Source organism: Schistocerca gregaria, chromosome 1 (genome assembly GCF_023897955.1).
Source record: "Schistocerca gregaria isolate iqSchGreg1 chromosome 1, iqSchGreg1.2, whole genome shotgun sequence".
Taxonomy (NCBI): domain Eukaryota; kingdom Metazoa; phylum Arthropoda; class Insecta; order Orthoptera; family Acrididae; genus Schistocerca; species Schistocerca gregaria.
The window spans coordinates 226,307,027-226,330,889 of NC_064920.1; the positions used below are offsets into that span (position 1 = coordinate 226,307,027).

Consider the following 23,863-nt stretch of genomic DNA (forward strand, 5'->3'; position numbering starts at 1 on the left):
AATACTGTTAACAATCGCATGAACACTGGGGGGTTTCGCCACTTTCGAGTATAACCAGTGTCTCTTAATACTACGACTCGTAGCAATACAATATCAAAAACTTTTATTACTGGGTAAACAGTCACTACGTGATTTGGCAGCTGACATTTATAATTCCCGCTCAGGTCAGGAAAAGCACCTATACGGGAATAGCAGCTTTTACGTTATTGGTCAGAACGCAAGCAATTATGGCGGTCGCCGTAATTTTAGCGCGAAGCCATATTTCGCGACAAAATACTCTTATTAGTCACTGTCATATATCTAGTCTCATAACAATACATAATACCACATTAAATATCTACAATAATTTTGACATGCAAGGAGAATTAGTCCTAATGAGAGAAAGAAGTTTATATTTACTGGTGTTTCAACAATAACTACCAAGCAACTTTTAATTCACTGATTGTAATTTTAGTTTCGTTAGCAGAAAGCAACAAACTAAATAAAGAATTTAATTAAATAGAGTCTGTAATTCTTATACTTTTAATAGAGAAAGAAAGTTTCTAGGTCAGGGGATAGCGTTCGGCGAAATCCCTTAACTTTTTATTGCATACCAAGCGTTGCGTTAGGCAGCACGATGTCGGCGGGTTACTATGATGAGAGCAGGACACAGGCAGTTGCGCTGGTTAATCTTCTCCGGCGAAATGCAAATAAAGTTCCGGCACAGCTGTATCATTAACCCCGCGGTGATTAAAAAACCACAAGACGCCAGTATACGAACGTTGTTGAAATGTCCTCTCTTTCAAAGTACGTGACGTAGACATCGCTCGTTTTTACACTTTATGCACTGTCCGTGACGCTAGCGTCCATAATTACACGGTTCGTCACATTCATATAGTCTTAGCCAAAAATACACAGTTCATAGAATTGTTCTTGTGTGTGAAGCACACATTTCAGACTTCGACAACGTCACTGAAAGCCATTTATATTGCACAGTTAATTAGTCTTCACTTTCACGGTTTGATAGAATGTGATATACAACAGTTCCACCACCCTAAACCAATACCAGCAAAGTTGATTCGCATAAAAGCACAGCTCGTGTCGGCCACAACAAAGTAATGTTAGCGGTACTTTCACAGTCCGATTTATTTGCTCTTAAAGTTCGCTGGCGATGGAATTACATACCACAGTGGTAAAGAGAATTAACAATCTGATAGTTCGGTATCACTGTCCATACGATTACATATGCTTTTCATGAAACACAGTACTATTTTTCCCGCGCACGCTTCACAGACACGTCATCCACCATCCCCTCTACTACGCAACACCCTTTCGACTCTCGATATCGCTATCGCTGTCCCCTGTCTATAGATGTTATATCGATATCGCAAATTACATAAACCTTTATAAATGTTATTGACTGCTTTTCTCACAATTAATAATATTCCAAAAGAGAACTTTAGAAACTTTACCAGAGGTACAAAGCCAGAAACATATTTATCCATTGGCAAACGCAATAATCACAATTACATCTTTACATTTAAAAACCACAGTAGAATGTTACATAGTCACAATTAGAAATGCCCATATGAACAAAAGAAAAAGAATAGAAATCTAAAGAAAATCACGAAAAATATTTTATATGCGTAATTAACCATCCCTTCACAGCCTCAAATTTGCTCTGAAGAGTGACATCGGGTTTTAAACCGTATCTACTTACCCAGTTGTTGGGCGGTTCCGGTGTCACTCCATCTTCACCGACCTTCCCCTCAAGCCACACATAATAGTCCTCGTACTTGTCATATTCTGGATCATTAATGTTCGATGATTTTTGAAACCATTCATGTTCATCGCTCGAGTGATTCGGAACGAAGTCCATTAGTATTTTCAGACCTGCAAGAAGAATCACAGAAATAATTAATCATTCACTATTGAGTTATGCATAATAACTTGTATTTTAGTTCTGTCCATCTGTATTCTCCCCGTCTTCCACCTTGACAGTCGCGTATCTCTTTCTATACAGGGTGTTACAAAAAGGTACGGCCAAACTTTCAGGAAACATTCCTCACACACAAATAAAGAAAAGATGTTATGTGGACATGTGTCCGGAAACGCTTAATTTCTATATTAGAGCTCATTTAGTTTCGTCAGTATGTACTGTACTTCCTCGATTCACCGTCATGATTTCATACGGGATACTCTACCTGTGCTGCTAGAAAATGTGCCTTTACAAGTACGACACAACATGTGGTTCATGCACGATGGAGCTCCTGCACATTTCAGTGGAAGTGTTCGTACGCTTCTCATCAACAAATTCGGTGGCCGATGGATTGGTAGAGGCGGACCAATTCCATGGCCTCCACGCTATTCTGATCTCAACCCTCTTGACTTTCATTTATGGGGGCATTTGAAAGCTCTTGTCTACGCAACCCCGGTACTAAATGCAGACTCTTCGTGCTCGTATTGTGGACGGCTGTGATACAATACGCCATTCTACAGGGCTGCATCAGCGCATCAGGACTTCTATGCGGCGGAGGGTGGATGCATGTATCCTCGCTAACGGAGGAAATTTTGAACTTTTCCTGTAACAAAGTGTTTGAACTCACGCTGGTACGTTCTGTTGCCGTGTGTTTCCATTCCATGATTAATGTGATTTGAAGAGAAGTAATGAAATGAGCTCTAACATGGAAAGTAAGCGTTTCCGGACACATGTCCACATAACATATTTTCTTTCTTTGTGTGTGAGGAATGTTTCCTGAAAGTTTGGCCGTACCTTTTTGTAACACCCTGTATACACTCCTCGACGAAAAATTTGAAGCACCTAGAAGACATGGTCGGACGTCAAAGTAACTTCGTACACCAGGCTCATCCAAGAAATGTGCTCGGCGGCGCAGTGCAGTTCAGCTCCCCGTGCGCAACCGTGCGCAATCTTGGCATATGAGCGCGAGAGATAGCCGCAGAGCGAGCGAGACCGCATAGCACTGCCCTTCACTGAACTTTCCCGCGGTCCGATCACACGTAAACAAAATAACAGACGAAGCACAGCTCTGTAAACGTGGTCGATGAGAGGTAAACAAGTAAACCATTTACTATTTAGGTAGCAATTAGTGCTCGTGTGGCAGAACTACTACGCTAGGCTTTAGAAAACAATAACCAAAACAAGAATCGAAGAGCAGCTTAGTAGCTTGCTGACCCTCAGGTTGATTCTATTAGCACTGTACAAGCAAGTTTATCATATGTATAGTATCTACATCTACATATACGAGGGTCAGTCAAAAAGTAATGCCTCCTATTTTTTTTTTCTACGTTTAATTGTCAGGAAATTTAAATGCAATTACATAGGTTGAAAACCACAACATTGAGGATCATTTTGTCATTTTTCAATGTAATCTCCGCCCATCTCTACAGTTTTGGTCCATCTTTGAACAAGGGCATGTATCCCAGCACGGTAAAAATCACAGCTCTGCTTCCTAAGCCATTGATGCACGGATGTTTTGACGGCCTCCTCATCTTCAAAATGAATCCCACGATGAGCTTCTTTTAGTGGCCCGAACAGATGGAAGTCTGATGGTGCCAGGTCAGGGCTGTATGGGGGATGAGGCAAAACTTCCCATCCAATTTTGACAATCTCGTCAGAGGTGTGACGACTGGTGTGTGGTCTTGCATTGTCATGCAAAAGAAGAACATCTGCCATTGATTTTGTTGGGCGAACTCGCTGAAGACGTGCTTTAAGTTTTTTGAGGGTTGTGACGTATTGAACAGAATTTATTGTGCATCCCTGCTCCAAAAAATCAACCAGAATCACACCCTCTGTATCCCAGAAAACTGTTGCCATAACTTTCCCTGCCGATCGCACAGTTTTGAATTTTTTCTTCCTCGGCGAGCTTGTGTGACGCCACTGCATTGACTGCCTCTTTGATTCGGGTTCAAAAAAATGCACCCATGTTTCGTCCCCGGTCACAATTTTTTTCAGAAACTCATCTCCCTCCAAACGGAAGCGCTGCAAGTGTTGGGAGGCTATTGTTTTCCTTGCCTCTTTATTCTGATCGGTTAACATTCTTGGAACCCACCGTGCACAAACTTTTGAGTACCCCAATTGTTTAATAATCGTGATCACACTGCCTTTACTAAGAGAAATAATGCGACACACTTCATCTGCAGTCACCCGACGGTCACCACGAATAATGTCATCAACTTGCTGAATGTTGTGTGGAGTCACTGCACTCACCGGCCTGCCGCTCCGCTTTTCGTCAGTCAACGGTGTTTGCCCTTCATCTTCCTTACAACGACGAACCCATCGTCTAACAGTGCTGACATCCACTGTCACAACACCATACACCTTCTTCAGTCTTTCATGAATGCGTATGGGCGTTTCACCTTCTGCATTCAAGAATTCAATCACACAACGCTGTCTCAAACGAACATCGATGTTGGCCATCTTACAAACTTCTGCTGTGCTGCCACCTGTTGACACAGAAAGTTACTACTGCAGTGGATTGCAGAAGAAGGTTTGAGGAATGGCGCCAAATTCAAATTTTTCACTTAACTTAATTTTTTTAAGTAGAAAAAAATGGGAGGCATTACTTTTTGACCGACCCTCGTATACTCCGCTAGGCACCAAGCGATGTGTGGCGGAGGGCAAAATTCGGGCCAAAGTCATATTTCCCCTACTCTGTTCCACTCGCGGATCGCGCGAGGGAAAAACGACTGTCTGAACGCCTCAGTACGAGCTCTAATTTCCCTTATCTTTGAATGGTGATCATTGCTCTACATCCTCGGATTTAGGAATTTAGTGAGCAGCCCCTTCCGTTTAGCGCGTCGTCTGTCTGCAAATGTGCCCCACTTCAAATTTTCTATCAGATTTGTAACGCCCTCGCGATGCCTAAATGTACCATTCACGAATGTTGCCGCTCTTCTTTGGACCTTCTCAATCAGACCGAACTGGTAAGGGTCTCATACCGACGAACAATACTCTAAGACTGGACGAACTAACGTATTGTAAGCTATTTCCTTTGTTGAAGGAGAGCATCGCTTCAGGATTCTACCAATTAATCGCAATCTAGAGTTTACTTGTGTAATCTGCTCATTCCATTTGAGATCATTTCGAATAGTCACACCCAGATACTTGACGGATGTTACCGCTTCCAAAGACTGGGCATTTATTTTGTTCTCATACATTAATGGGGACTTTTGCCTTGTTATATGCAGTAGGTTACACTTACTACTATTTAGAGACAACTGCCAGTCATTACACCACGCGTTTATTTTCTGCAAATCCTCATTGATTTGTTCACAACTTTCGTGTGATACTACTTTCCTGTAGACTACAGCATCATCGGCAAACAGTCTAATGCCGCTATCAATACCATCAACCATATCATTTATGTAAATCGTAAAAAGCAGTTGGACCTATTACGCTACCCTGGAGCACACAGGAAGTTATATCATAGGACAGAACGTAAGCGCGCACCTTTTGGAGCAAGCAACAGTGTGGAACTGAGTCGAATGCCTTTCTAAAGTCGAGAAATATGGCATCACCCTGGAAGCCAGTATCTAGAGCCTGTTGTGAATCATGCACAAAGAGGGCCAGCTGTGACTCGCATGACTGTTAATTCTTGGGAGTAAGCTGATATTGTTACCAAGAAATGACAGTAAATAACAGGGATCGACAAAATGTTCGCGAACGTTTATTGGTAGAATCCGGAAGCTATGCAGTCCTTCAACAAAGGAAATTGCTTACAATACGTTAGTTCGTCCAGTATAGAGTATTGTTCGTCTGTATAGGACTCTTACCAGTTGTGTCTGATTCAAGAGATTGAGAAGGTCCAAAGAAGAGTGGCAAGATTAGTGACTTGTACATTTAGCCATCGCGAGAGCGTTACAAATCTCATAGAAAGTTTCAAGTGGGACCTACTTGCAGATAGACGACGAGCTAAGCGTAAGGGGCTGCTCACTAAATTGCAAAAATCCGATCTTAGCCGAGGATGTAGAGCATATATTATTACCACGAACTTCCAAATCGCGCAATGATCACCATTCAAAGATAAGGGAAATTAGAGCTCCTTCTGAGGCGTTCAGACAATCATTTCTCCCTAGCGCGATCCGGGAGCGGAACAGAGGGGGGATATGACTTTGGCTAGAGGAGTATATATGTAGATGTAGATGTATGTTGTAATTTCAGGTACTGGCGCGTTCCATGACCTTTGTAGATTTGCTCCTCAATTTGGTCCTACGGAACTAGACGTGTAAATAAGTACATAAGTAATTAGATAATACACTACCTCATCAAACGTATTCGGACACCACTATGTAAGGTGTAACTGACCATTCAATGTCACGAGATGTGGACCCGTTATCATGGACGGAGCCAGGAACTGTTATGTTGGCAGTAGAGAAGCGGAAACGGCAGAATGGCTCGGTCTGGAGAGCTGTGACTTCTAACGTGGATTAGTCATTGGATGTCGCCTGAGTCAGAAGTTCATAGGGACATTTCAACCCCGCTAAGACTGCTCTGGTCGACTGGTGATGTGAGTGTGAGGTGGAAACGAGAAGGAACACTCACAGCTGAATCAATATCAGGCATTCCCCGTGTCCATACGGACTGGTACTGTGAAGCACTGCAGAGGATAGTTGAAAAAAATCTCATGAAATCAGCACCAGGAGCCACTCGTGGGTTGCTTAGTGCTACCAACAGTCCCGCTAGCGCAGTTACTGCGTATGGTGATCTAAAAAGAATGGAGTACAGTGGTCGAGCAAATCTTCATAAGCCACGCGCTTGTGCAGTCAAAACTAAGCGGCACTTGACGTGGTGTAAAGATGGACTCTACTGGACAGTGGACGACTGGGATCGAGTGATTTGGATTGATGTGTCACGCTATATTCTTTGACAGTCGGATGGAAGGTTTAGGCTGTGGTGCATTCCCGTAGAATGTTACCGCCCGTCATGTGTAGAGCCAAGAGTGAAGTACAGATGATGCGGTGTTGCCCTACAGGGGCGTTTTTCGGGATTAGGGTGTTGTTCCCTTACTGCGCTTAGGAAAACGATACATGCGGAAGAATATTTACTTGCGTACAGTAGAGGAACGGTTCGGAGACAATGGACCGCATCTGTGGACAATAACGTCCTTTAAATGGACTGGTCTGCCTAGAGTCCCGAGGTCAACCCAATGGAAGTCGTGTGGGATGAGTTGAAACGTCGTATTCGCTCCAGATCCCAGGGTTCCACGTCACTAACTTCATTGGTTTAAGTTATTGACGAAGAATCGGTCATAATTCTTCCACAGTCATTCAGCCACGCCCCTGAAAGTGTTGAATGTGTCCCCTACAGAGCTCAAGTCGTCATGAAGGTGAAGAGTGGACACACCCTATCTTGTTGTTGTTGTTGTGGTCTTCAGTCCTGAGACTGGTTTGATGCAGCTCTCCATGCTACTCTATCCTGTGCAAACTTCTTCATCTCCCAGTACCTACTGCAATCAACATCCTTCCCTCTTTCATTTCTTTGCCTCAATCCATATTCACCTAATAAGTTTCCTTCTCTCCCTTTTCCTACACCCGAATTCCAGTCACCCATGACTATTAAATTTTCGTCTCCCTTCACTATCTGAATAATTTCTTTTATTTCATCATACATTTCTTCAATTTCTTCGTCATCTGCAGAACTAGTTGGCATATAAACTTGTACTACTGTAGTAGGTGTGAGCTTCGTATCTATCTTGGCCACAATAATGCGTTCACTATGCTGTTTGTAGTAGCTTACCCGCATTCCTATTTTCCTATTCATTATTAAACCTACTCCTGCATTACCCCTATTTGATTTTGTGTTTATAACCCTGTAGTCACCTGACCAGAAGTCTTGTTCCTCCTGCCACCGGACTTTACTAATTCCCACTATATATAACTTCAACCAATCAATTTCCCTTTTTAAATTTTCTAACCTGCCTGCCCGATTAAGGGATCTGACATTCCACGCTCCGATCCCTAGAACGCCAGTTTTCTTTCTCCTGATAACAACATCCTCTTGAGTAGTCCTCGCCCGGAGATCCGAATGGGGGACTATTTTACCTCCGGAATATTTTACCCAAGAGGACGCCATCATCATTTAATCATACAGTAAAGCTGCATGCCCTCGGGAAAAATTACGGCCGTAGTTTCCCCTGGCTTTCAGCCGTTCGCAGTACCAACACAGCAAGGCCGTTTTCGTTATTGTTACAAGGCCAGATCAGTCAATCATCCAGACTGTTGCCCTTGCAACTACTGAAAGGCTGCTGCCCCTCTTCAGGAACCACACGTTTGTCTGGCCTCTCAACAGATACCCCTCCGTTGTTGTTGTACCTACGGTACGGCTATCTGTATCGCTGAGGCACGCAAGCCTCCCCACCAACGGCAAGGTCCATGGTTCATCTTAACATCAACTAATAGGTGTCCGGATACTACTGATCAGATAGCGTACAGCTATTACTGAGAATGGACTAACATTACAAAAGCCACTTTACGGGGTAGTTTTCATAAGAGTTGTTTGCTCTTATCTTCTTACGCTTGCTACACTTCAGCATGATGTTCAGCGTTTCATACAAACTGTTTGCTATCAAACGCTAAATATTCGCAGTAATTTGTTGTTTATATACTAAGACAATAGACATGGGTCTTGTAATGGTGACATACTGGGTGATTATAATTAATCGTTCCCCATTTAACACCTTATAACACGGAAACTAATGACCGTGAGAGTATCAAACTTGGTAAGGTTAATGTCTAGAGTATGGGGTGGATGACTTCCATGCATCACAGGGCCACCTTAAAATTCCAAGTATAGCCAAAAGGAGACGTGGTCAGTCATTGTGAGTCATAGTCTCACACACCTGACCAGTCACCGTGCGCTTTTTGATGTGTCAACATGAGTTTGGACAAAAGGAGCAGGGCATCAATGGTAAAGCTCTATTATCAAAACAACATTAATGCAGCGACTGCACTTCGAGAATATCGTCGCTTGAAATGATTATGGAAGGGTCCTCTTTGCCCACCTGCCGTGCGGAGCATGTCGAAGAAGTTCGAATCAACCGCAGAAGTGGGCGTTGCTCCGGGAAGAGACGGACTACCGGTTACGCCACAGTGAAACGTTCCCTTTGAACAATTATACAAGACTGTGCTTAAACTGACACACAATCCTGACAGGGTCGCCATATGAAACGTCCCCTTTAAACAATTATACAAGACTGTGCTTAAACTGACACACAATATTTTTAGGGCAACGCAATTTGACTTTCAAAAATCCCTACGAAAGAATGGCCCTGACTAACATTAATCTATACGTTGCACAAATCACTTACCTCACAAAAATCTTCGTTACTCAAGCTACTGCAATACAGCGAGCGCCACTACTGCCAGCTAAATAAAAGATTCAAACTACTGAAGGCACTAACTACTGACAGGCATAGTTAGCAAATGAAAGATTTTAATAGAGAACAAACAATGTATTTACCTTAATAGTCATTATATATATATATATATATATATATATATATATATATATATATATATATATATCAGTTCATGACACCAATTCTTACAAATTTCAAAACTCCTCCATCTCTCTCCCCACGTCCACCACTGCTGGCGGCTCACCTCCAACTGCCCAACGGTACACGCTGTTAGCATCCAGCTGCCGCTGCCCGACACTACAATGGCAGACAACAATGCAAACTAGCCACAGACTGCGCACAGCACAGCCAGTAATTTTTATACAGAGCGCTACGTGGCGGCGGCGTTACCAATAAAAAAACCTAAACAGCCTACTTACAACAGGTGGTTGATGTAATCTCTGTTTCTCTGGCAGACAACGCTGCGCGCAATTCCAGATCGTCAGCGTGCGTGTGCTGTGTCAAGACACTTGAACATCCCGTGGTCCACTGTACGGAAGGTCCTTGGAACCATTCTGAAATGGTGTCCGTTCAAAATACACTTGGTACGGTAGCTTTCACCACAGGACTCACGACGACATGTTAACGTCGCACTCCACTTCCTCGCAAGGATTGAAGTTGACAAGGGCTGGCCCTGGGCCCTCCTACGGACAGGCGAAGCTCATTTTTCGCTGACGAATGAGGTCAACACCCAGAATTGCCGAGTGTGGGGGATCTTCACCTCCTGTGCGTGAAGTTCCTCTGTATGATGAACGTGTCACCATACCGTGTGCTGTCACGGCTACTTTCATTCTTTCTTGAACAGGTTGGCGCTCAAGGACCAAAGACTTTCAGTATGACTGGCCAGCGTTACTGCGATATGATTCGCTAGCATGTCATACCCTCCCCACAGTAGAGAGACACATTGAACTCAACAGTTTGCAAATAGGATGGGGCCCCACCGCATGTCGCTCGTAAAGTTCACCAGTTTCTGCGAAACACATTTTAAAACGATCGACTTATCAGTCGATCGTTTCCAAATGCTTGTCCGGCATAATCACCTGATTTCATTCCCTGTCATTTCTGGTTGTGTGGTTACCTGAAGGGCACGATTTAATGGGTAACATTCACAAAAAATGGTTCAAATGGCTCTGAGCACTAACATCTGAGGTCATCAGTCCCCTAGAACTTAGAACTACTTAAACATAACTAACCTAAGGACATCACACACATCCAAGCCCGAGGCAGGATTCGAACCTGCGACCGTAGCAGTCGCGCGGTTTCTGACTGAATCGCCTAGAATCGCTCGGCCACAGAGGCCGGCGAACATTCACACATGTGCTGATCTGAAGCGCAGCATATCTACAGAAGTACCCATCATACCTACGGACATGCTTCGTTCTGCTGTGCAGAATGCAATCCTGCGCTTCAGATTCTTCTGGACACTGATGGGCGCCATATTGAGACCCTTTCGTAATAGTGATGGTACCGGTATGTAATGGTGCTATGTACGTAACAGCTCTTTAAAAGTGTTTCAGTTGAACTGATTCGGCATTATTTCTCTTCCCCATGTCCTTGACATTAAAGCAACCAAGTCTGATCCTCGTATGGTAATTATTTTCCGCGTTATAACCTGTTAACTAAGTAAAGCTTAGCTATAACCACACAGTAACGGGTAGAATTGCACATACTTGTTGTATGTGGTACCGTAGTACGTACACACTTCAGCGTGTGGGTTGTTTCTCCTTTGCTTCGAACAGTCTTCCTATAGACAAGGCACAAAGTTTACGACCTAATGTTTTCTGCACGCTTGTAAAATGCTCTGTGGTCGCAACTGCGTGACAAGGTGGGCTATGCCTGGCAATATAGACTTCCCGTTTTGCGTCCATGTATCCAGGTTTCAATACCTTTCCTGTTGCCCAGGTTAAAATCAACATTAATGGCTTCCTTGTGCCACGTGTAACTGGGGATAATAGCAAACTAAAAACATACAACTGTGAATCCATAATTATTAGTCTGCAAACGACGTAAAAGCTGACCTAATGTTGTCGTCAGTAACTAATAGAAATATCTGCACTCAATCCTGTTACACCTTGTATAGTCTGATGTTTCTGAAATTTTCACAAAATTTATTGACCTGTACCAGTTGAAAATGTCGAAGTTTCAGTTGTAGGTTTCGTAGTTATATAATTTCAGTGACCAAACTCGTTCGAAGAAGAAATTAAGCGACTTTCACATTCCGCGAAGGAAGGAAACTTCTCCAATTAGGCAGCTGAATGTACCATCCGCGGTCTCCCAACCCACAGTAATATATGTCATTTCATAAATAAAAAAAAATAATAAATAAATAACGATCTGCCAAAAGCAGTGAAGTAATCTTTTGGGACAGAAATTCCATCACGCCTAGTATCAAAGGATGTGTCAGACTGTATTACAGCTTATATTTGCAGTACACGAGGGGCATGAAAGTGGAAAAACAAAAATTAGTAATGGTGGCATTTTAAATAATGCACTACAGGAGTGCGTGAACGAATGTATATCCACCGTCTAGAAGGTGGAATAGACGAGATGAAAATTCTGTATGAACTTCGCAACAGAAGTTGTCAAAAGTGGTTAGATACATATCAAAGAGTTTAGGAAAACCTTATATGACAATACATCGAGTAGAAATTTTTCCACAGAAACGTATAGTATTTGTTTTGCACACTGTGTAAACTATATGCAGAGAAGCAGAAACAATATTGTTGTAAATGAGTGGGAGGTATTGTGTCATTTGAAGATCTGCAGTGTATAACACACGAATGATACAGCTATATGGGGCATATGGCATGAAGGTGGACACAGTATCCGAGCAGTCTCTTAAAGGCAGGAGCGGCAAACGTGGCAGCATGTTGCGAGTTCACCGACTTTCAACGTAGGAATATAATCGATGTGACACGTGTGGGTCGCATTTGATCGGAGATAACGCTTTAATACGGCCTTCCACGGTTTACAGTGTCTCCGGCGGATCTATAATACCACAGAGACAACATCTCCACACGTGTAAACCGCTGTAACGGACGACCACAGTTGTTTGAAGAACGGATGTCACGTCGCCTCCGCAGTGCCATTCGGATCGATCGTTGGTCTGCTGTGAGTGTGGGGCATCGGGAAACCATTTCTAACCCAGACTGTATGGACGCAAATGCACCGCATTTGCTACAGCATCCAATGACTGACATCACAGGCAGTGCCCTCAGTACAGTTATGAATTACGACCATAAAAATAGCAAACTGGAATGAATTACCTTTAGCGTGGGCTTGAGCCAGTAATTCGTCGAAATCTTCCATGGTGCCGAAAACTGGATCGACGTCTGTGAAGTCGGAGATGTCGTAACCATTATCAACCATAGGTGACTTGAAGAACGGAGACAGCCAGACTCCCGTTACACCAGCCTCTACTAGGTGGTCCAGGTTCTCCGTTACACCTGCGGAAGCAAGTGACGCACAACCAGTGAAGGACGAGGGCGATTTGGAAGTACTGTGGGTTACGTGTATTTGAAATGCCAATAGTGACATAGAGTGCCAGGCTTTATAATTGTAATACCATGCGGATGGTAAACAACAAACTTTAAATTGATAACAAGTGTACCACATGGAAACTCAGGAGGAATATAGACAATGCAGGAGAAGACGGATTGTTATTTACTATAAAGAGGACACGTCAAGTTGCAGACGAGCACAATTAAAAGACACTCACATAAAGCTTGCGGCCACAGTCTTCGTCGGTGACACACACACACACACACACACACACACACACACACACACACACACAAACTGCGCTAAGTGGGTAATAGTGAAAAGCAGCAAGCTGGCATGTCCCTCTTCATTTAATATGAGAATAACTGCCCACTTATAGGATAATGAGAGGGTGGAATACGATATCAGTTTTTATATAAAGGACTGGACTACAACAATTGTACATACTGATTTCCAACTAACTTGAAATCTTCATTACTTACATTTAACATGGTGCAGGTCTTCTCTTCTTTCTATTATTTGGAACGTATGGGAACTCTTAATGTGGACAAGTACAGCACTGTCCATTGTAACGCCGTGCGACTGCTACGGTCGCAGGTTCGAATCCTGCCTCGGGCGTGGATGTGTGTGATGTCCTTAGGTTAGTTAGGTTTAAGTAGTTCTAAGTTCTAGGGGACTAATGACCACAGCAGTTGAGTCCCATAGTGCTCAGAGCCATTTGAACCATTGTAACGAAAAATGCGCGTCTGTCATCTGCACAAATAGGCAATCTCAGGTGTTGCCTCAACGAAAGTCACCTCACCGGGCGAGCTCCAGAGGATGCGTGCTACGGTCCATTTCTGAGCCATTTCGAGCCCTGGGGTCACGCCGAGGCCAGGGAAGAAAGTTTATCAGTGTTGGCTTAGCGCTTTTCCTGTTTGTGATGTCCCAAAGCCGAGGCAGAGACAATAGTTTTTGGAAAAAAAGGGCGGATTGGAAAGTCATTGGCATTATAGCGTGACACACCTTCTTGGAATGAGGTTTTTTTTTTGTACATAGGAATTACGCTATTGGCTGACTGACTGTACTTATTCAGCGATTGGCAGGCATGTCCTATTTAGCAGGAAGAAAAGAGGAGGCAGCATGATTTAGTTAGAACATAGAGAATTGGTTGTGGGACAGAAATATGGAGAGGTCATAGAGTTCGTCCAGAGATGGGGAGGCACAGATGTGGTGTGCGTCTTTGCAACCAATCATTGTGCAGAGTTCGTGTTCGCGACAGCACGACACTCACCCTATACTACAGAGACACGATCACACCTGCATATTTCTGCACGTCTCATGCCGAACATTTACGGTGACCATTATTAGCAGCACCGGCGTCATGGGACAACCTTTGGTCCGGATTTACTCAAATATTTACAGTTGTTTCTCAAGCCTGATAGTGCTTTAGGAAATGCACGCATTCGTCAATCCAACCGTAAGGTGAACAGTCACAGCATTCGTAGGAATAGAAGATACTAAGCAACTGTAGAATGTCAGTTGTGTCCATAACGAATGTTGAGATTTACGTTCAAGTAACGCTGAAAACCAGCAGGTTTACTTTGTATAATTCTCTAGGACACATTTTGTAATATCAGTTAAACTGCTTTCATAGTCAGATGCGATTAACGTGAGTTTTCAGTTGAATTAATTAATGTGTTCATTTAAAACTTGTTCCTATCAACATCATTAACATCAAATTTAATACTATGCAGTTCTCCACTATAGAATCCGCAGCTTGAGCGATAAATTCTACTTATTAGTCATTCCGTTGTCCACAATAATTTCAGATATTTTCTTAAAGGCGTGTTTGACTCTTATTTAACTTCATGGGTAACGGTAAACATCTTAAGCACACGTAGGATTTAGCAGTAGTAATGCCATGAATGCCATCTACTTCTGTATACAATGAAACATTACGCGGCAAGTTTCACATTCGGAGATTGCATCTGAATGTTGGTCGTTTGGGAGAAGGTCGAGTTATGCTTTGTGTAAGAAGGAGAAACCTCCAGCACCATGTGTCGGAATTCGACAGCGACAGGTTTGTGGCCTTTGGGAGCTGTGATATACCACTGTGCGGCATTGATACTCACTTTGGTCGGTATCTCACAACTGTTATGCAAATGTGGAATCGATAGGTTCAGGAGAGCCATACGCGACCTCATACAAAACTTTAGCAGTACCATACAGATACCGCCCGACAGGAGAGACATTTTATGTACTGTCACGTCACGTACCTCGAGTCAGGAAATGGGTTAGCTTGCAGCAAAACGAGTATCCACATGGACAGTGCGACGATGTCTGGGGCATCACGGACTGGTAGCACATTTCGGGCTTACTATGATGCAGCAGCAGACAGATCCGTTGACAGTGGAGTGCCCCACGACAATAATGGACACTAGTATGGTCTCTCGTCGTCTATTGACGCGAATGCTGGTACTGAATAAAACAGGTTGGATGTATACGTGTGTGGAGGACAAAAGTTGCCTGATTCCATTCGTCACCGACTAACAACTGGCGTGATGCTATGGGATACCACTGGGTTTGCGTAGTTAGCCATTTAGACAGTAAGTATCTATTTATGACGTGTTAAGGCCGTTGGCTATTTTCCAAGTCTAAGTGACATCTTTCGACAGGATAACGGAAGAACGCTTATTTCCACCACTACCTAAAGAAAAGGCCATGGCGTGCTTGGTGTGATGTAGTAGATGATAGTTGTTGTGTATGAAGTGTGCTGACTACTTCAGTTTTTCTTGAAAATTGGAAGTGGATCAATATCTGCCTCTAGTCTCGAGAAAATGAATATTATGTAGCACGTTCACTTTCGATCACTAAATAGAAATATTCATAAGATCCCTCATATCCAGCAAATCTTCGGAGACATCTAACCGAGATTTTGGCAATGACATCATACAAAGAGAAGAGTACTTTGCCATATCATTAACATACGGAATTTTATCTACGACGATATACCAGAAGCTACAGTTTTTATTTTTCTCAAACCAGTCATTGACAGCTAATGAAAAGAATTTGTTAGTATGAAAAACATGAAATTTCTTTTATTATGTTACTGTAAACTGACACAATGAAACTCATCACGAGTTTTTCTTTCTACACTTCAGTTATCTGTGGCATATGAAAAATTACAGCAAATAGCCTAACCGCCTACCGCTCCTATTCATGTACGGAATGAGGGACTGAATCTTCTTAGTACAAATATCTCTTTATTTATCAGTGGATGAGAATCTGACGAATATTTGGCAATGTTCTGCTAGTCGTCACTTTGTTCACAGCTTCAGAGTTACTGAATCTTCTTAGTACAAATATCTCTTTATTTATCAGTAGATGAGAATTTGACGAATATTTGGCAATGTTCTGCTAGTCGACACTTTGTTCACAGCTTCAGAGTTAGAAAAGAGTTTTATTCAGTCAGTTCTAGTCTGCAGCGAAAAAAGGCAGAATATTTCTATCAGAATTAACGAATTTGATGCCAGTTTACCTGTGGTTAAGAAGGTTATGAAAACATAATACTCATTACCTTATGAGCCACTTGAGACCAGTCATTAAGGTGAAAAAATATTCTAAAATTATATAATTTTTCATTAACAGAACTAAAGCGAATTAAGGTGAAGACATTCACTACTTCATTCTGAATGGGGATAAGAACGAAAAGATGATACACTATTTACTGTGAATTATTTTCATATTTCTCAGATGAAGAATACGAATGAAATCCTTTGGTAATTTAAGTCTCTGATGTTCACTATTAAAAATACGATGGGTTACACAGTTCCACTAAAACTGCAACAGAATTGGCGAATTATTATTATCTGAAATGTTAAAGTTTTGTCATTTGAAGAAGTACCATTAATTATGAGTAACGGCTGCATTTCTTTTGTTGATAGGCTTAATGTTCCTTCTTTTGAAAAACATAGTATAATTTGCACAAATTCATGCTGCAGTACCTATGATAGCTGAATACTGAAACAGAACGTCGTATTAAACAAACATTGGTAACCAGAGATGTTAACAGCTTAAGGAAAGTCACATTCTGTCAGTTTACAGTAACATAAGAGAAGAAATTTCATGGTTTTCATACTGGCAAGTTATCTTTTCAGTACTGTCAATGACTCTTAAAAAATTGCAACACTCGTTTGAAAAAATGAGATCTGCAGCTTCTGCTACATTGCCACGGATAAAGTCCCGTAGGTTAACAATGTGGGAAAATTCTCACCCCTTTGCGTCCATCATATGCCAAAAACTCGTTTTGATACCTCGAACGGTTTACGAAAATTTCGTTCAAACGATTGGAAGCGAAGGTGATTCATAAAATCGATTTTCTCGAGACTGGAGGCAGATAATGATCCTCACCCAAGTTTAAAGAAAATTTCAAGACGTTAGTTACATTTCATACACAGCAACATATGGTGTAATGTGTACCAGATGCAAATTCATAATTACCATTATTTTTGATTGCTGCGCTTCCGGTTATTTTACCTATTCGTGAAATTTCACAATACCTTTGACCGGTAACGAAACGATGGGCACTTCCCCATGAAGTTAACATATGAAGGTACAAGAACCGTAGATATTAATTTCTTCCGGATAGGTTCTGTAAAATAGTATGAGAAAGACTGAAAACCGTGCGCCTCGAATCTGTCGACGCAGCGCCTCGCCAAGTTTTACAGTTGTGTGTGACGTCACGTGCGCCGGGGCCTTCTCTTTAGGTGGTGGTGGGGAGATGACCCGCGCTGTCCTGTCCTACCTCGATACATCGTATGTTAGGCTGTTGAACAGCACAATCTGCAGATTTCTGTCTCACTGAAATATCTAGTCGCAGGTTGCAGAGATGTTAGTCCGCAACCAGTCGAAAGGCATTGCGATTGATTAACCCTGGCATAGGACTGAAGAAGCATGGAATGACGTAATGGTGTGCGTCATCCAAGCTCAGTTCGAGTTAGATCCCAACTGCCACACGTGTAAATACATTCCACATAGAGCATACATCCAAATCACTTATAATCTTAATCATGCATCCTTTCTACTATACTATCTGCACACAGTAAGCAAAATACGTTATTTGCGATACTTCCAGATTTTAACAGTCACTTCCCATACACCAACCTCGTAGCTACCTTAATGCCTCCTGTATCCAATCAGGATACGGAAGATGTAAAAATGGAGCTACTTCAGAAACAAGGCAAGAAAAATAGCGAGGCTCAGCTGTGGTGTGTTCGTGACTTGAAACGACCCACAGCAACGAAGGAATTTCCAGCCTAACGCCATACTGCTCTCATCCTAAGTGTAACACAGCAGTAAACTTCTCGCTCAGCTCATATGTCTACATTATTAGATTTCCCTTCTCGTCTAACGTAAGCCACGCCCCAAAGTCTGAGGTTACGAACGATTATAAGAGTTTATTATTATTATTATTTGAGGTTTGCTACTGCTGCGTCGCCAAAAAGTGTAGGGAAATGGCCATTTTACCGGCACTTTCTTAGGGGAGCTCAGAAAATTTTATCACTTATAATTTTTGTTGTACTGATAACATGTGGTACTTCAAAACTGACATCCCGTTATTCTTGCCAACAAAATTCTCGTCCTATCTATTGTATTGTATGGAACAGGGGACCTAGAAACGACGGACAGGCTTCTTCCCCCGCCGTAGCCCTCAGTGTTTCACATCCCCACTACAGGCTACGGCAATCCTCTCACCCCAACGCCGCCCACGTCGAACCCAGGGTTATTGTGCGGTTCGCCCCCACCCCCGCTAACCCCCCCCCCCCCTCCCCCAACCCCCCGGACCGCCCAGGGAACGTTTCACACCAGACGAGTGTAGCCCCAATGTTAACGTTTTTCTATAATTATGGTACGTGGAGAAAGTGATTGCGCAGCAATCGCCGACATAGTGTAACAGGGGAACCAGCCCGCATTCACCGAGGCAATGGAAAACCGCCTAAAAACCATCCACAGACTGGCCGGCACACCGGACCTCGACGCTAATCCGCCGGGCTGATTCGTGCTGTGAACCGGCACGCCTTCCCGTCCGGGAAGCAGTGCGTTAGACCGCGCCGCTAACCGGGCGGGCATGCATCCTATCTTATCTTGAATTTCGTTCCCATAAATTTTCTTTGTATAAGAAACTGGTAATCGTCTGGTATCTGTCGTTGTTATAATGTTTCGCCTCACACTCAGTGCCTTAAAGAAAGGTTCAAATGGCTCTGAGCACTATGCGACTTAACTACACAGGTCGTCAGTCGCCTATAACTTAGAACTAATTAAACCTAACTAACCTAAGGACATCACACACATCCATGCCCGAGACAGGATTCGAACCAGCGACTGTAGCAGTCGCTCGGCTCCAGACTGTAGCGCCTAGAACCGCACTGCCACTCCGGCCGGCCTTTAAAGAATGGCGTGGGGGTTTGTCCATTTAATGTGGCTTTCGAATTTTAAATGTCAATTTCAGAAAGCAATTGGGGAGAGGAGACGGAATGTGGTATAGCATGGGGGGGGACGACGCAAATGACACAGAATACACATAAGCTGGGTCCGAGATATTCCTCCATTTTTATGTTCTGCCTTTCTTCCTATAGATAAACCCCTTAATCTATTTTGAAATTTGTTTTTACGGCTTGTCGACTACAATGAACGATTCTTTAAAAGACTGTTAATTTGTAACGTTTGTATGCACAAGTTTTTTATGTTTTTTCCACTGGTATGTCAAGAACGGCTACTTGAAAATTATCTTAAAATATTAAAATATACATGTATCTAACTCGAGCACATACGGGATGAAGCAAATTTCGCACACCCGCACTTCGCAGTGCAGCGATACAAATATGTCTCTCATGAACTTTCGTCCTGCTCATACACTATGAGATCAAAAGTATCCGGAACCCCCCAAAACATACATTTTTCTTTTTAGGTGCATTATGCTGCCACCTACTGCCAGGTACTGCATATCAGCGACTTCAGTTGTCATTAGACATAGTGAGAGAGCAGGATGGGCCGCTCCGCGGAACTCATAGACTTCCAACGCGGCCAGGTTATTGGGTGTCACCTGTCACATATGTCTGCACGAGTGATTTCCACACTCCTAAACATCCCTAGATCCACTGTTTCCGATGTTATAGTGAAGTGGAAACGTGAAGGGACACGTACAGCACAAAAGCGTAAGGCCCACCTCGTCTGGTGGATGACAGAGCCCGCCGACAGTTGAAGAGGGCCGTAATGTGTAATAGGCAGTCATCTATCCAGACTATTATATGGGAATTCCAAACTGCAACAGGATCCGCTGCAAGTACTATGAAAGTTAGGTTGGAGGTGAGAAAATGTGGATATCATGCTCGAGCGGCTGCTTATAAGCCACACATCACGCAGGTAAATGCCAAACGACGCTTCGCCTGGTGTAAGGAGCGTGAACATTGAACGATTGAGTAGTGGAGTGGTGAATCACGATATATAACGTGGCGATGCGATAGCAGGGTGTGAGTAAGGCGAATGCCCGGTGAACGTCATTCTGCCAGCGTGTATAGTGCCAAAAGCAAAATTCGGAGCTGGCAGTGTTGTGGTCGTGTTTTTCAAGGAGGGGGCCTGCACCACTTGTTGTTTTGCGTAGCACTATGACAGCACTAGCCTACATTGATGTTTTAAGCACCTTCTTGTTTCTCACTGTTGAAGGGCAATTCGAGGAAGGCGACTGCCTCTTTCAATATGAGGACCTGCTCATAATGCACGGCCTGTGGCGTAGTGCTTACACGAAAATAAAATTCCAGTAATGGACTGGCCTGCACAGAGTCCTGACCTGAATCCTATAGAACACCCTCGGGATGTTTTGGAATGCTGACTTCGTGCCAGGCCTCAGTGATAACATCGATACCTCTCCTCACTGCAGCACTCCGTGAAGAACGGGCTGCCATTCCCCAATAAACTTAGCAGTACCTGATTGAAAGTACGCCTGGGAGAGTGGAAGCTGTCATCAGGGCTACGAATGAGCCAACACCATGCTGAATTCATTACCGATGGAGGGCGCCACGAACTTGTAAGTCATTTGCAGCTAGGTGTCCGGATACTTTTGATCACATAGTGTATTTCGGGTAGTAAATGGACGTTACAGATTTGCAATCTGGCAACTCTGTAATCAAGTTACGTTAACTATATCAACATATAAATTGTGCAGTTGATAACGTTTTGGGTTAGTTTGCAGGAGATCGAGGGTTCGATTCTGAGTTGAGGCTTATTTGTATTTATTTGCTGAATGTAGTCTGCGTGGTACTGTACCATGCGGTTTAACCGTCATACAGGGATTACAGTGGGTCTGCTGCAAAACATTTGCATTTAAGTACTCCGAACACAAAAATGGAAGTACAATCGTTTTCAGTCGTCAGCTTTCAATGATGCATTTTGCACATGGCGGACGCATATTGTTTTGCGCCAATATATCTTCTTGATTTCAAAAGTTTTTGTGTGTGCCGGCGGTAGTGGCAGAGCGGTTCTAGGCGCTACATTCTGGAACCGCGCGACCGCTACTGTCGCAGGTTCGAATCCTGCCTCCGGCATGGATGTGTGTGATATCCTTAGGTTAGCTAGGTTTAAGTAGTTCTAAGTTCTAGGGGACTGATGACCTCATCAATTAAGTCCCATAGTGCTCAGAGCCATTTGAACCTCTCCCAGTGAACGCTTCACTTTTTGTGAGGCGGTGTGAACTGTGCGTTTGAATTTGATGTTACACTGACAAAACGGACGGAGACTTCTACACTACTGGCCATTAAAATTGCTACACCACGAAGAAGACGTGCTACAGACCCGAAATTGAACCGACAGGAAGAAGATGCTGTGACATGCAAATGATTAGCTGTTCAGAGCATTCACACAAGGTTGACGCCAGTGGCGACACCTACAACCTTCTCACATGAGGAAAGTTTCCAACCGATTTCTCATACACAGACAGCAATGCGCGCGTTGCATGGTGAAACGTTGTTGTGATGCCTTATGTAAGGAGGTGGAATGCGTACCATCACGTTTCCGACTTTGATAAAGGTCGGATTGTAGCCTATTGCAATTGAGGTTTATCGTATCGTGACACTGCTGCTCGCGTTGGTCGAGATCCAATGACTGTTAGCAGAATATGGGATCTGAGAGGTTCAGGAGGGTCATACGGCACGCCGTGCTGGATCCCAACGGCCTCGTATCACTAACAGTCGAGATGGCAGGCATCTTATCCGCATGGCTGTAACGGATCGTGCAGCCACGTCTCGATCCCTGAGTCAACAGATGGTGACGTCTGCAAGACAACAACCATCTGCACGAACAGTTAAACGACGTTTGCAGCAGCATGGACTATCAGCTCGGAGACCACGGCTGCTGTTGCCCTTGACGCTGCATCACAGACAGGAGCGCCTGCGATGGTGTACTCAACGACAAACGTGGGTATACGAATGGCAAAACGTCAATTTTTCGGATGATTCCAGGGCCTGTTTACAGTATCATGATGGTCGCATCCGTGTTTGGCGACATCGCGGTGAACGCACATTGGGAGCGTGTAGTCGTCATCGCCATACCGGCGTATCACCCGGCGTGATGGTATGGGATGCCATTGGTTGCACGTCTCGGTCACGTCTAGTTCTCATTTACGGCGCTCTGAACAGTGGACGTTACATTTCAGGTGTGGCTCTGCCCTTCTAAATGGCTCGGAGCACTATGCGACTTAACTTCTGAGGTCATCAGTCGCCTAGAACTTAGAACTAATTAAACCTAACTAATCTAAGGACATGACACACATCTATGCCCGAGGCAGGACTCGAACTTGCGACCGGAGCGGTCGCTCGGCTCCAGACTGTAGCGCCTAGAACCGCACAGCCACTCCGGCCGGCCTCTACCCTGCGAAACCCTACATTTCAGCAAGATAATGCATATTCTCCAGATCTCTCACCGATTGAAAACGTCTGGTTAATGGTTGCTCAGCAGCTGGTTCGTCACAATACGTCAGTCACTACTCTTGATGAACCGTGATATCGTGTTGAAGCTGCATGGGCAGCTGTACGTGTACACGCCATCCAAGCTCTGTTTGACTCAATGCCCAGGCGTATCAAGGCCTTTATTACGGCCAGAGGTGGTTATTGTGGGTACTGATTTCTCAGGATCTATGTACCCAAATTGCGTGAAAATGTAATCACATGTTAGTTCTAGTATAATATATTTGTCCAATGAATACCAGTTTATCATATGCATTTCTTCTTGGTGTAGCAATTTTAATGGCCAGTAGTGTACATACTCAAGGTATGGTGTTACTACTTAGCAAGTTGTCCAGTATAATGCTTTCCCCGCCAGATAGCTAGTTGTCTTGACTCACCTTTGAGGTCGCCCACGCCGTCCCCGTCGCTGTCCCTGAAGGACCTGGGGTAGATCTGATAAATGATGCCCGTCTGCCACCACTGGAGCGGTTCTTCCGCCTCCTGGGCGGTCGACGCCGCCAGAGCGAGCACCAGGTATAGCAGCGACGACAGCAGAGCCATCACTCCAGGTTGGACCTGCACTGTCGACCTCAAAGCCCTGTAAGCTCGCTGGAGATCCGCTAATATACTCCACTGAACGGTCCACGCGACAGAGGATTAGTCGTATCTCCACAAGGACTGCGGGGGCCGACAAAGAACAGCAATCCATCACATCTGACAGAGGCCACCCACGCACATGTGATACGTCGTTATTAATTAAGTGTTATTTTGCAGAAGATTACGCGCCAGTGCCCGTATTCCGAAATGTCTCTACTGGGTCTTGCGAAATCATTACATTGTTATTGGTGGTCCGCCCTTCTTATAGTGACGTAAATCTTGACTGCCATCTTGATACTTTCCAAGGGTCCAACCTCTCTCTCCTTTGTATTCCGTAACAGTATCGGTGCAACCTTGTAATTTCAGTTGACACAATCAAAAAAATGTTCAAAT

At 43.7% G+C, this 23,863-nt stretch overlaps 1 protein-coding gene across 1 annotated transcript in view; it reads right to left on the reverse strand.

Annotated features, from left to right (window-relative positions):
• Positions 1-23,434, reverse strand: part of LOC126339955 (uncharacterized) — a 284,117-nt gene extending 260,683 nt beyond the window's left edge. Inside the window, exons 1-3 of the mRNA XM_050001678.1 lie at positions 23,272-23,434; positions 12,662-12,841; positions 1,700-1,872 (exon numbers count right to left, since the gene is read on the reverse strand). Coding sequence (XP_049857635.1) covers positions 1,700-1,872; positions 12,662-12,841; positions 23,272-23,434 — 516 coding nt within the window. The remainder of the gene's footprint in view (positions 1-1,699; positions 1,873-12,661; positions 12,842-23,271) is intronic.
• Between the last annotated feature and the right edge of the window lie 429 nt (positions 23,435-23,863).